This window comes from Haplochromis burtoni, unplaced genomic scaffold, assembly GCF_018398535.1.
Source record: "Haplochromis burtoni strain Fernald_Lab_line unplaced genomic scaffold, NCSU_Asbu1 Contig_902, whole genome shotgun sequence".
NCBI classification, from domain to species: Eukaryota; Metazoa; Chordata; class Actinopteri; order Cichliformes; family Cichlidae; genus Haplochromis; species Haplochromis burtoni.
In genome coordinates, this window is record NW_024583263.1 from 109,504 (window position 1) to 122,713 (window position 13,210).

Below are 13,210 nucleotides of genomic sequence, written 5' to 3' on the forward strand. Positions count from 1 at the left end.
CATATAATTAAGCAATGAGCACAAAGATCTACTTCCAATAGCTTATGAACTGAAAAACTATTTTCTCATTCTGCTATCTCTTTAGGTTTCTGAATATTAAACTTGTTGCTGCCTTTCATAGTGTGTAACTTGAAGGCCCTGAGTACTTTCTCCCACACTGAAAACACTGGAATGATAAAATTATTTGAACATTACCTAATAAGACTGATTCAGGACAGACAGTTATGTTAAACTTTCCTAGCAGTCCTTCACAAACAGGGAACAGTCTGTCTATTCTCTCCATCTGTCAGCTGCTGCTGGCTCTTCCTCCTCCTCTTCCTCACACACTGTTGAGTTCGGTGGATCATCAGGGGTGCAAAGCCTCACAGATGATGTGCAGCAGTGGGTCCCTCAGTCTGTCCTCACTCTGGACACTTGCAGTTGTCACACATGGAAATCAAATGTGTGATAAGCTGCAGGATTCAAACACAAGTGTAACTTATAAACACATGTTCATACTTTTATTCCACAATCAGAGAGAAAGAAACAGAGAGAGAGTGCAGGACAGACAGACAGGTGACAGTCTCAGGCTGTATACACTGCTACAAACAGGAGGATTTAGTGTTTGTGTTATTACGAGTGCTAAACAAGAAGAGTTCCCAGATGGTGCAGTGGACACATGTGTGATGCTGTGATTAAAGCATCTTTCTTTCAGCTTAACGAGTGAACCGTCAGCTCGTTCAAACACACGTTAAAGTCCGTTTGGCTCGACACCACCGAACAGAGGCAGCAATATAACATAGCGAACATTAACAGTGCAGTGAATCCTGCTTGTGCCGTGATATTCAGGATTGCAAACTGAGCAGCATCACTGACTTTCAGCCTGTTGTGTTTGTGGATATATGACTGACTTTAATTATCCACAAAATCATCACATTCTCTGTAAGATTAAGGTCGACTATCTAACGGCTAACATTTGCACATAAATAAGTGACATAATATTCAGAACTTACTTTTGAAAGTTTACTCTTTGGCCGCTCCACTTCTTTGAAGTGTCTCCCAGTCCCAGTGCACTTGTTAGCATGTTTTGGTTCGTGCAACTGGTCCGTCCGGTTATTGTCTCCCCAGAAACATTTCCGTTGTCTTTTTTCCTATTTCCGTTGTCTTTTTTCCTATTTCCGTTGTCTTTTTTCCTATTTCCGTTGTGCTTTGTGTGCTTTTGCAGCGTTTTTCTTTTTGCAGCGTTTTTCTTTTTGCAGCATTTTTCTTTTTGCAGCATTTTTCTTTTTGCAAGTGTTTTCTGAAGTTGCAGTCCGTTTGGCCTCTCAGGGCCACCGTAGTAAATACTGTTTCTCTGTTACATTTACCTTTTGGCGACAGCACAAAGAAGAAGAATGAAGATAAGGAAAGAGCAAACAGAAAGAGATAAGAATGGACACAAAGTTAAAGTAGCTTGCAGCTTCTGTTTCGCTCACATTCACTGATGATGATTTCATGTTATAAATAGAACATATTCATTAATTAGCAACTACAATAGGTCATCCAAATAGTTAGGCTGCTTTCAAAGTTAACATTAAAATGTGAACCCAGTTCAACTGTGGCTTATAAAGGTGAGAAGGACTGGATATGTTTGCAAGCATTATTAATTGCATGTCTCGATCCTAGAACCACCCTGAATTTATTACTTAAAAACTCCATAATTAAGAGTACTTCTTCCACTACATTACTCTACCATTACTGGAGGGTTTCTGGGGGGAAAAGTGAGGAAGCTGGACTACTGGGATGTTTTCCACACAGGCTTTTATTGTCTGCTACTGCTTTCCTGAGGGTAACAGCTGATGTGCTGGGTGGGATGCACTTTAAAACACAGGAAAATATCAGAGTCGTAAGAACAATTTCCCAACATGTTTGTATGGCATGAAAATGCAGAGTAAATCACTTCATTGAAACACAAGTTCAATCTCTTACTTTGACATAAGAAATTTATTGTTTTGACAAGTTAAAATAAAATTGATCACTTGTCACACACCATTTGCACTGCACCTGAGGCCAGATTGCTCTCTCACGGCAGTAAATGTGTTGGACATTAGAGCAATGTGTAAAGTTGATGTTTGGGGTTTAAAAAGCTCAAATTAAAAGGATGCATACAGATAAAAGGTGTCAAACAGAAAGAGGCACTTTAGTGTTTGCAGTAATGCTAACACCATATTTCATTACATCTAAAGTTGCAGCAATGTAAATAATAAATAGAAATCACATATAAACAGTATAAACATATGTACACAGATAACCACATTCTTTAAAACCATCAATGTGCAACCACAGGCTTTTTTAAACACATGATACAAATTCATATGATTATCTAAGCTAAAGATTTTTATTAAAGCAAACTATCCATTATTAGACACACACACACACACACACACACACACACACACACACACACACACACACACACACACACACACACACAACCCTGAACTGGATAAGTTGAAGAGAAAAGATGGATGGATGGAACAGCTGTGTGTGTGGTGTCCCTCCATCCGTGTAACCCATGTAAATCCGAAGCAGCGTAACATTCATAAATACGTAATATAAATTATTAAAAACGTATCATGGGTCAGATTTTTGACATTTTACATTAATCATCTGTAAGTCTTTCTGGAAGATTGAGCGTGGAGACATCGGCACAGTATCTCTAGTGTATGAAAAATTTACAGGCAGCTTTTTGTATTATTAATGAGTTCAAACAGTCACAGTTGGTCTGTGGGTGACACTGAAATTAAAGCATAGTTTAACAGTGCATTCCAGGTAGCATCAGTGCGATGAAGCATTTTGCACCACTAACAGTCGCCTTCAGTGTAGCACCAGACACTAAAATCCCTTTTTGGTACAATACTGAAATAACAAAAATAAAGCTAAGGATTTTTTTTTTTTTAATTTCCTATATCTCATAATAGAAATGAAAGGACATTTCAGGCTGTGTTTTGCTAACCCTCTACTGCAGGGGTGTCAAACAAGCCACAACAGGCCAGGACAAGAATCAGCTCACTTGAAGGTTTTCTAAAGTGTGAACGCTGCAGACAAGACAATAATTAGTCACATTTCTCAGTATGTTAATGCCAGGCTGATGAAAGAGGCAGCCTACTGTACAGAGGAGGGAAATGCATTCGAACTTTGATGTATTTTTCACTCAAATGTACAGTTTTAGGTTTTCTAATATCTTAGCTCTGGCTCAGGTGAACGTCTTGCAGAACATACTTCTTCATACTTGAAGAAGGAAAAACCTTATAATGCAGTGAAACCTGCTAAAGTAGTGGTACCAGATGTCCCTCCTTAACTGGGACTGCATCACATCTTTATTCTTTCTCCTCCGTCCCACATCTCGAGACAGTGGTTTCGAAGTCATACAGTTTAACTTTTTTTAACATGATACTATCTCTGAGAAAATGAAGCATATACTCTGTGTTCTGTCAAAACTACAGTGTTTATCATAATTTATTCAAAACAAAAAGAGGAGAAATGACCAAAATTGATTTTGGGATCTGCTCACTCTAAGCAGAACTGTATGTGAACTACAGTACAAAGAGCTTAACACCCCTGTTGTAATGTACCCAACTCCTTCATCTGTCACTCACTAACACTGCTTTTAGTTTGTCTCCTCAAATCTTTAACTCCCATTTTCACTTCAAGTTTCGAAACATCACAGATGCTTCTGGAGGTCACACTGCTGCTAACCTCTTCTTACATGTATCCCCCGTGTTCAGGCTTCTTTCATGAGTCCAATTACAATTAAAACTAAACCTGTCCCAAGTTACTATGGTAAACAGGGCTCTTCTACTCTACATGAGCACTCAAAGGGTTTTAAACATGTCTCATTCATACCACTTATTTCTACCCAAATGCTTTCTGTCTAACATTCACGCACACTCACTCTGAACACATTGGATAGCACAGCAAGCTTCATTGTCTTGCCCAATAAGAATTAGACTTGCAGACTGGAGCAGGCAGGGATGAAACTACCAACTTCCAGCTAGTAGATGATCTGCTCTACCCCCTGTGATACAGCCACATCTTAAGTGCTCCATGAGGGTAAAAAAGTTGTTGCATAGCGAAGAAGTCAGCTGCCATTAATGAGATGTGCTAAAAGTCCAGCAGGAAACATTCAAATGCCAGTACTGCTGGATTCCTGACTCAAAGACAGACACTTGTGCAAACATAAGCGTGAGCATCATAATGTCCGCTCAACAAGACCTGAGCTAAGAAACACCTAAACTCATAACTTATGGTCCAAAATATCATAGAAAGAAATAGAAAGGAATAGAAAGTTTGTTTAGTGACACAGTAAATTTCAAGTATGCAGTAACGTTTGTGTTCCCTTCTCGAACAGTGTGCACTTTGTAATTATCTCATAAGTCATTTTTGTGCAAAAGTCACTGTCAAAGGGGACGATCCTCTGGTCCTCAGCTTTAGTCCTCTGGATGTTCCTCCAGTCCAGGTGTCCCTTCTTCAGACGTGTCTGTTAAATGAGGAAAAAGGTTTCACCACAATGATTCCTCTGACACACTGCTTTTAAGTATCTGTGGGTGCAGCTTTGTGCTTTACAACATATCCTACACAAATATGTGAACCACGTTGTGTTCTTGTGAGGGACCACTGAATCACTTTGAGCCAGCAGAAGGAAGCTACATTCTGCTCCTGGTTGATAAAATATTTCAGGAAAAAAACAAACAAACATTTTAGTTTACATTTTCTCTAATCCACACAGGATCAAATATATAAATGTGCATTCACTTTTTAAATAAGTGATGCTAAAGTTGCTACACTTTCCATTAGTCTCTCATTAATGATTGTGACTGACTACGACTGGCAGTTTCTCTTTGCAGCATAAAGAGCATGTTTTGGACAGCACTCGTTGGACTGACCAATATTCAGGACAGCGGGAAACTTTCCCAAAGCCTCGACCGCAACTTTATCGAAAATATACCAGTTCTGCCACGAAGAGCGGTCACATATTAGACAGAATTACACCACAACCTTGGCGATGACTACCAAAAGCATCTGGCTGAGGTGCCACATGCTAAAAGACATTTACCCAAATATCAGTGGGCGTATGTGTGCTGCTGATCCTGAGTGGATTAGAGAAAATCCTAAAGAAATTCAAACGTGTGCACATGATTCTTGTTTTTAAAGTCATTAAAGACGTCTGCTGTACAATCATTCCACCCAGGAGAAAAGAGTCATTAACCCTGTAAGACCGTCATATCATATTTGATACATGAAGTTTTGAGAGTTTTGGAGATCTCCAGTGTGGGTTTTTCCTGAACAAACTGAATAAACTGCCCTAAAATTATTTGTCATAAGTTTCAATACACACTTATGAAACACAAAGACGTGTGCGTTAACTCACTGAAAAACCTGGAAAATAACGAGCATGAAAGCTGAGACACTACAGTTTACTCACCTGGTTCATTGCCAGGAGCTCTGAGCTCTTCAGGTGTTTGGGCTGGTCCGGATTCATGTGGGGAGTCTGAACTTTGTGCCATTTCTGTGAAATGACAAAAAAGATGATTGAAATGATTAAAAACAGTCAGAATCACAACACATGTTCTGCTGACTGCTTTTAAGTATCTGTGGGTGCAGCTTTGTGCTTTACAACATATCCTACACAAATATGTGAACCACGTTGTGTTCTTGTGAGGGACCACTGAATCACTTTGAGCCAGCAGAAGGAAGCTACCTAACTGCGGGTAAAATCAGTGCATCAGTTTGGTAGGCTTAATGTGCAGTCACAAGCATAACAACCGCCACATATTCACAAATGAAGCATGTCCGTCATTCTTGGACAAAGCAAGCACTACAAATGGACAGTGACCCTGGAGTCTTTATGAAGGTCAGCAAACTTCTTCTTAACAAAGAACTCAGATTTGACTGTCGATTCTGTATTTGTAATTTATAGGACTCAACATCCTCATTACCGGTTTCTGTTGTCTCATTCTGCTGACCGTTAAAAAATGCATTGAACACACAAATTATGCTCAGTTTTGACTAAATAATTCAGGAAAAAAGTAAACAACCAAACATTTTATTTGAGACTTTCTCCAATCCCCACTGGGTCAAGTACATACGCACATTCATTATTTTTTCCCAAGTGGTGCTAAAGTTACTAGACTGTCGATTAACATCTCCCAAAGCCTCCACCTAAACTTTTTTGAAAATCTACCAGTTCTGCCAAGGAGAGCTGTCACATATTAGACAGAATTATACCACATCTGCATCTAAACCAGCATCTGGCCGATATGCAACATGCTAAAACACATTTACCCAAATATAAGTAACCACAGAGGAGCATGGTGTCTGATCCTAGTGCTCAGGAAAACTTCAGATTGTACTCACCAGTTCCATTGGTGTCTTTAGGAAGCAAACTCTCCTTCTCTGTAGGAAAATAACAGAAGTGTATGTCATGACCATCCTGGCTCATCTGTTGAGTTGTTGGCTACTGCAACACCTAATTAAGTGGCTACTGATCTACTTAATAAAGTGGCCAGTGGTATATCTACCAAAGTGGCCAGATATGTACCTAATAAAGCATCACAGGTTTGTCCGATAATTTTAGGTCATATTTAAAAAGACGAGACTTTAGAATTAAAATAAATAAATTCATTTCTATGTAAAATTGTTAAGTACAATGAATATTAAAAACAATATTCATTGTAAATCAACACACTTTTGAAATAGCTACCTTAATAAATGCAACATAGGATCCAAACACATCTTCACTTTTGTTACAGCCAACTGAAAAAACCCGAAAAATAACGAGCATGAAAGCTGAGACACTACAGTTTACTCACCTGGTTCATTGCTGAGAGCTCTGAGCTCTGCAGGTGTTTGGGCTGGTCCGGATTCATGTGGGGAGTCTGAACTTTGTGCCATTTCTGTGAAATGATTAAAAACAGTCAGAATCACAACACATGTTCTCACAAATTCTGCTCCTGGTTGATAAAATATTTCAGGAAAAAAACAAACAAACATTTTAGTTTACATTTTCTCTAATCCACACAGGATCAAATATATAAATGTGCATTCACTTTTTAAATAAGTGATGCTAAAGTTGCTACACTTTCCATTAGTCTCTCATTAATGATTGTGACTGACTACGACTGGCAGTTTCTCTTTGCAGCATAAAGAGCATGTTTTGGACAGCACTCGTTGGACTGACCAATATTCAGGACAGCGGGAAACTTTCCCAAAGCCTCGACCGCAACTTTATCGAAAATATACCAGTTCTGCCACGAAGAGCGGTCACATATTAGACAGAATTACACCACAACCTTGGCGATGACTACCAAAAGCATCTGGCTGAGGTGCCACATGCTAAAAGACATTTACCCAAATATCAGTGGGCGTATGTGTGCTGCTGATCCTGAGTGGATTAGAGAAAATCCTAAAGAAATTCAAACGTGTGCACATGATTCTTGTTTTTAAAGTCATTAAAGACGTCTGCTGTACAATCATTCCACCCAGGAGAAAAGAGTCATTAACCCTGTAAGACCGTCATATCATATTTGATACATGAAGTTTTGAGAGTTTTGGAGATCTCCAGTGTGGGTTTTTCCTGAACAAACTGAATAAACTGCCCTAAAATTATTTGTCATAAGTTTCAATACACACTTATGAAACACAAAGACGTGTGCGTTAACTCACTGAAAAACCTGGAAAATAACGAGCATGAAAGCTGAGACACTACAGTTTACTCACCTGGTTCATTGCTGAGAGCTCTGAGCTCTACTGTTTCTTGGGCTGTTTCATTTATGATCTCTGAACTACTTTGTTGTACTCCTGTCAAATGACAAAAAAGATGATTGAAATGATTAAAAACAGTCAGAATCACAGCACATGTTCTGCTGACTGCTTTTAAGTATCTGTGGGTGCAGCTTCGTGCTTCACAACATGTCCTACATAAACATGTGAGTCATGTTGTGTTCCTGTGAAGGACCATTGAATCACTTTCACCAAGCAGAAGGAGGACTCCTAACTCCTCCTCCTTTAAGCACTACAAATGGACAATGGCCCTAGAGTCTTTATAAAGGTCAACAGACTTTTTGACCTTTAAGAAAAAGAAGGCAGAAAGAAATCTGTTGATTATGTATTTGTGATTTATGTTTTACTCACCATTTCTGGTTTGTGGGGAATTCTGCTCCTTATATTCCACTGTTAGAAACAGCGAGAGCACAATGCTTAATGTTCACTCCTTATAAAATACTTCAAAAACAAACAAGTTTTTCATTCATTTTGACTACTCCATACAGGCTCAAATATACACAAATGCTCACTGAAATCTTTTAATAAATGGGGCTTCTCATTAGTGATCATGACTGACTACGACTGGCAGTTTTTCTTTGCTTTAATGTTTAGGTTTTCATATGTATATATGTGGTTATGTGAAACTTACATCTTTATGGGATTTCAAAAGTGTGACTTTGTGTTACTAACAAATACATTCTGGAAATATTTTTAAGGCTGGAAAGCTGAAGGCACAAGTTGCCAAATGCAGGCATTAACAGACCTTATGCTTGTTTGCATTTTGCCAAATTTGCACTATTAAAAGTCAAATAGTGACAGCAACTACATGATTATATTAACAATGAACCTACAGATCTGACTTGATGACTGGTACAGAGGAAATTGTAAAGAGAAGGTGACCTCAACAGATTCTGGTGAACTCTGAAACTGTTCTCGTTATGAGGAATGAATCATGAGTCACAGGTTTTTCACACTCTCTGTAGTGCAGGTTTGTCTCGTTTGCTTCTTTAATACAACAGGATATTTTTATGGAGTCAAAGATAAAGTCAGTCAAGATAAAAGCTGAAAATTCATTTTCCTCTTGTTTCAGCTTTTGAAAATATTTGCTGCATTTCTATTACATGACATGAGCACGTGACAATTTTATAACCTCTTACAGAGCAAAGATTCAATCTAAGAATTTAAGAAAAAAGAAGTGAAACATGAATCTGTAATGCATTTAATCACTAGTAAAGCTTCAGTTATTTGTATCACCAGCTGATTCAGGAATATTACTTTTAGACTCTTTGTATTGTTGCTGCAGGAGTTTACTTATGCATTAGCTCTATAAAAATCACTGGCTGCAGTTTAAAAGACATTAGAAATAAAATCTGACATTTCTGAAATAAAGAAGCACACATGGACAGAGAAACTGTAGCTGACTGTCTATATATTGTTTCCATAGTTCAAAAGTCAACTTACTTAGAAGCCTTTCATCCTTTTTAGGAATCAAAACCAAAAAGCAATAACTGGCATTTTCTCTTTAGAGTCAGTGTTACACAGACAGACCACATCAATAAGCGCCTTGAGGCGACTTATGTTGTGATTTGGCGCTATATAAATAAAATTGAATTGAATTGAATTGAATCAATGGAGTTAATAAGTTACATTTCATTCCAGAAGTTTGAGAACTCCTGTTGGTGAAGCAGGCAAAACACTGACTGGACTACAGATAACAAACTATGTATAACAGATTAAATAAAGTAGAAAAAAATAAAGTATAAGCCAATATGTCAGAATAAAACAGCTCATACATGCAAAAACTGCACAAAGGAATGAAGCTCAACAGAAAATAATCAAATTAAATAAAAGATTAAACTAAAGGATCTCAAGAAGTTGAAACCTGAACATTAAAAAGTAAAACTATGAAAGAAAACTGTGAAATGTAATAAAATCATGATCATGCTTTGTGGAGTCTTACCTTCATTTAAAGTTTTGCTTCCACATCTGCACCAGCACCTGATGAGTAACACAACTACCACAATAATCACAATCACAATCACGATCCCTACAATCACTCCTATGATCACACCCGACCAAATACCTACAAGGAAATGAAAGAAAGAGTGAATAAAACTACAAATGTTTACAGGAATGATACACCCTAATCTTTAAATGAAAAATTTCAAAACAACTATAATCAATCTGTTACTATCAATAAATATGAAGATGTGTGTTGGTGTGATGACTCACTGTTTGTGAATGGGATGACATCATCACTGCGTTCACTGCTGACTGGGTTTTCCAGCTGACAGCTGATTAGTTTTCCAACCATCTCTGGATCATCCTAGAATTTAAAAGAAGATAAAGAAGCTCATAAATAAAAACACATTTGTTGTATTTTACACAGATTCGAGACATGTTTGCGTTTGTAGAGAATCAACAGATTAACATCAACAGCACCAGAGACCGATTCAAAGATGCCAAAATACACCCTGATAAAGTTTAACTCCATTTACAGAAAATCCAAAATAAAAGTATGTAAGTAACCATATGAAATAGTTATAAACTATAGTAAACTGTTTTATTAATGCAATAAAAAATAGACTTGGGTCAGATCCACTATATAGTTTGTTGCTGTCTGGCTAACTAATATCACAGGTCCATCAGTTTTTGACTTCCTGACTGTCACACTGTGTTTTAGGTAGAAAACTGTCCATAAAATAAAATAAAATAAAATAAAATAAGCAACTGACTTATGTGAACAAGTAGATCCTGTCTGTACCTTTTCTTTTTCAAGACTTCTGCTTGACTCGTCTATCTTCTCGTCATCGACCATCCACGAATAGGTGACTGGTTCAGCAACTGTGACGTTGGCTTCACAGGTGAAAGTGCACCTGGTCTCCTCAGAGTTGCACTGTGTGGAGACCGCTGGTTTGGGGACAGCAGCTGATAGAAAAAGGGAGCAAACAAACAAGCTCTTTATTTAAAATCATGTGAAAAACAAATGATGCAAAGCAAACTTCAGTCCAAATTCCTCCACTTACAGATAACTGTGATTTCAGTCGGGCTCATGACTTTGTTGTTGATCTCTGCTGTGTAGATGCCGCTGTCCTTTACAGTCAGGTTTGAGAGGGTCAGCGCTCCAGTGTTAAAATCAAGCTTACACCGATCTAAAAGCATGATGGTTACACAATTTCTCACAGTGTAAGGGCATGTTAAGATATACATAAAGAAAACAAATATTCATATCATGTTATTATATTTGATGGGATAATGTTTTATTTGTACCTTTCTTACTTATTTATAAATGTCACTAAAACTTTCGCATTTGCTTCAGTTAGTTAACATATTAATTAAACACATGAATAACAGGAATAAATTGACAGAATTCCTTATGTCATTAATCTTAATCTGAAAAAATACTGGCGTCTGCCACGATTACCTCTTAACCTCCCTATGTGTCTTTCTTCTTGAATAATCACATTCACGAGAGTTTCAGAAAACCTGACCTCTGACCTTGAATTCAGAGAAGCTGAGATTGGAACTCGTCATACACCTATGATATCAATGTGAAAGTCCTAAATCACTTTGTTCTCGAGTTATTGCATTCACAAACTTAGGTAACCACATGGCCTGCCCACCCACCTGGCAGGGGGATGACAACATCCCATCAGCCTTTTATAGCTCAGGGGTAAAATTGAATGACAAAACTAAACAAAGAACACTTTAAGTTATGCTTTTGGTTTTTGCTCCTTTTCTTCTTTAAATTTGTTTAAATTTTTGTCTTCCAATTTACCAAAAACACTGAATGAGGGTGAAACAGAAGATTTTTTTAAAGTGGCAGCATGACAGCATCAGTGTACAATCATCATTTAAAAATTGCATTTTGTTTTTATCCGGATTATCTTTGTGTAATATTAAATCTGACACCTGTGACAAAAACTAAGAGATCAGGAAGGTGGCAAATACTTTTTCATAGCTCTACATGATCTGTATCTATCTTCTGGTAAGTCTTGAGTGAGTGTACCTTTGAACTCCCGGTACATGAATGTTTCCTTTCCATACCACTCCACAGCAATGTCTGGGCCGTGTTTCCAGGTGATGCTGGTGATGGTACCAGACACTGTGCCTGGTTTTAGGAGAGCTTCACCCCCCAGTTTCTCATAGGTGACTGCAAAATGAAACCAAGATCAACTTGATTTCTCAAATTTAATTGTATGAATGAAAAAAACTTTTCATGTTACAATTTTTAATCTTGTAAATGTTTTATTCAAATACAAGTTTCCCTCTGTGTGCTGCACTTGATGTTTGCCTTTAAGCTTCATCAACAAAACTTTTGATTAAAAGTTAAACATTAAAACATTTATGAAATTGACATAACAATCGATGAAGTTATGAAATTAACCACCAGTGTAAGCTACTTTTTAGAGATTTTATAGTGCTGTTGTTTTGCAGTATTTTGCATTCATTGGCTTAAATGTGACTTGGAAATGGCCGCTCTGACGGCGGGGAGGGGAGGCTGAGGGGAAAATCGTAAGCAAAAAAGAAATGGCTGCCATACACCTCTTACAAAAAAATCACTGTTACTTATATGCATGTAAAACCTTGAAATATGAGATTATAGGTTATATTTGTATAAAATACACGCCTTCAATGGGAGGCTATATTTAAAGTATAACATGCCTTTAGAAAACTTTAGAGACAACTTACCTGAGGCGGCTCCAATCGCGAGAGAGATCAGAATCCAGAGCCTCGACAGAAACATCTTCTTAAAAGAGTAAAAACCGACCAGGACAACAACAGAGAAGGTTGATAATACAAGTAACAATACCAGGATACGTGAGCTGCCGATAAAAAATAACTAAGCTGAAGGAAAATAAGAAGCGGAGAAAAACTAATCACTACGTATTAACTGCGCCACTGGCAGCGAGTGAACGCAAACTGAAAGTGAAAGTTTCACGCACAGCCGTGACGTAAGCAAAGGGACATTCCCTTCTTCCTTATAGGGAACCTCCCTTTACTCCCTTTACTAACCTCCTGAATGAGAGTCCAGATTTCACTGACAGTTCCGAACCACATTTACCAGGGTGGGTCTTGTGTGTTTGTTATGGGGACATAGAACAAAAACAGTGGGCAATATTTAATTGTTTAATTTATTAAGTGAATTTATTTGGAGCATAAGCAAAATTAATTAAACGTTTAACAGTATAAAATACAGATAAATTTCATATAAACCTTTAAACAAATTTTGCTCTTTGTACAGTTACATTTCTCTTTTCTGTGTCCAATATACTTTTCTAGTTATGTAAGTCTGTCCAACGCAAGGTAATGCTTACGTCTTTTGAAGCTCCATTTTTCATATAAAAACTTGTAACAGCACGCAGCCCATTGTTTTCTGCACTGGACTGATTTGTCATTAAAAACTCAAATACTTAATATTTAACTG

General features: G+C 37.6%; 1 protein-coding gene across 6 annotated transcripts; it reads right to left on the bottom strand.

Moving 5' to 3' along the window:
- Nucleotides 1-1,762: 1,762 nt before the first annotated feature.
- Nucleotides 1,763-12,702, bottom strand: LOC102292794. 6 transcript variants are annotated; one of them, XM_042216032.1, is made up of 12 exons: nt 12,475-12,702; nt 11,792-11,935; nt 10,809-10,934; nt 10,547-10,710; nt 10,015-10,108; nt 9,743-9,865; nt 8,152-8,190; nt 7,738-7,818; nt 6,831-6,914; nt 6,376-6,414; nt 5,444-5,527; nt 1,763-4,498 (listed from the first exon to the last, which is right to left on the bottom strand). In XM_042216032.1, the coding sequence occupies exons 1-12, from the start codon at nt 12,527-12,529 to the stop codon at nt 4,449-4,451; spliced, it is 1,083 nt and encodes a 360-aa protein (XP_042071966.1). In that variant the 5' UTR covers nt 12,530-12,702; the 3' UTR covers nt 1,763-4,448. The 6 variants fall into 6 exon arrangements, with proteins under 6 accessions (XP_042071966.1, XP_042071970.1, XP_042071969.1 ...); XM_042216036.1 differs by lacking the exon at nt 11,792-11,935; XM_042216035.1 differs by lacking the exon at nt 6,831-6,914.
- Between the last annotated feature and the right edge of the window lie 508 nt (nt 12,703-13,210).

Excerpts from the sequence above, each read along its gene's own strand:
- LOC102292794 (XM_042216032.1), bottom strand. The coding sequence starts at position 12,529 with ATGTTTCTGTCGAGGCTCTGGATTCTGATCTCTCTCGCGATTGGAGCC. Across the intron at positions 8,191-9,742 it reads AAGCAAAACTTTAAATGAAG|TGGAATATAAGGAGCAGAAT; the intron begins GTAAGACTCCAC and ends TGTTTCTAACAG. Across the intron at positions 5,528-6,375 it reads TAAAGACACCAATGGAACTG|AAATGGCACAAAGTTCAGAC; the intron begins GTGAGTACAATC and ends GTCATTTCACAG.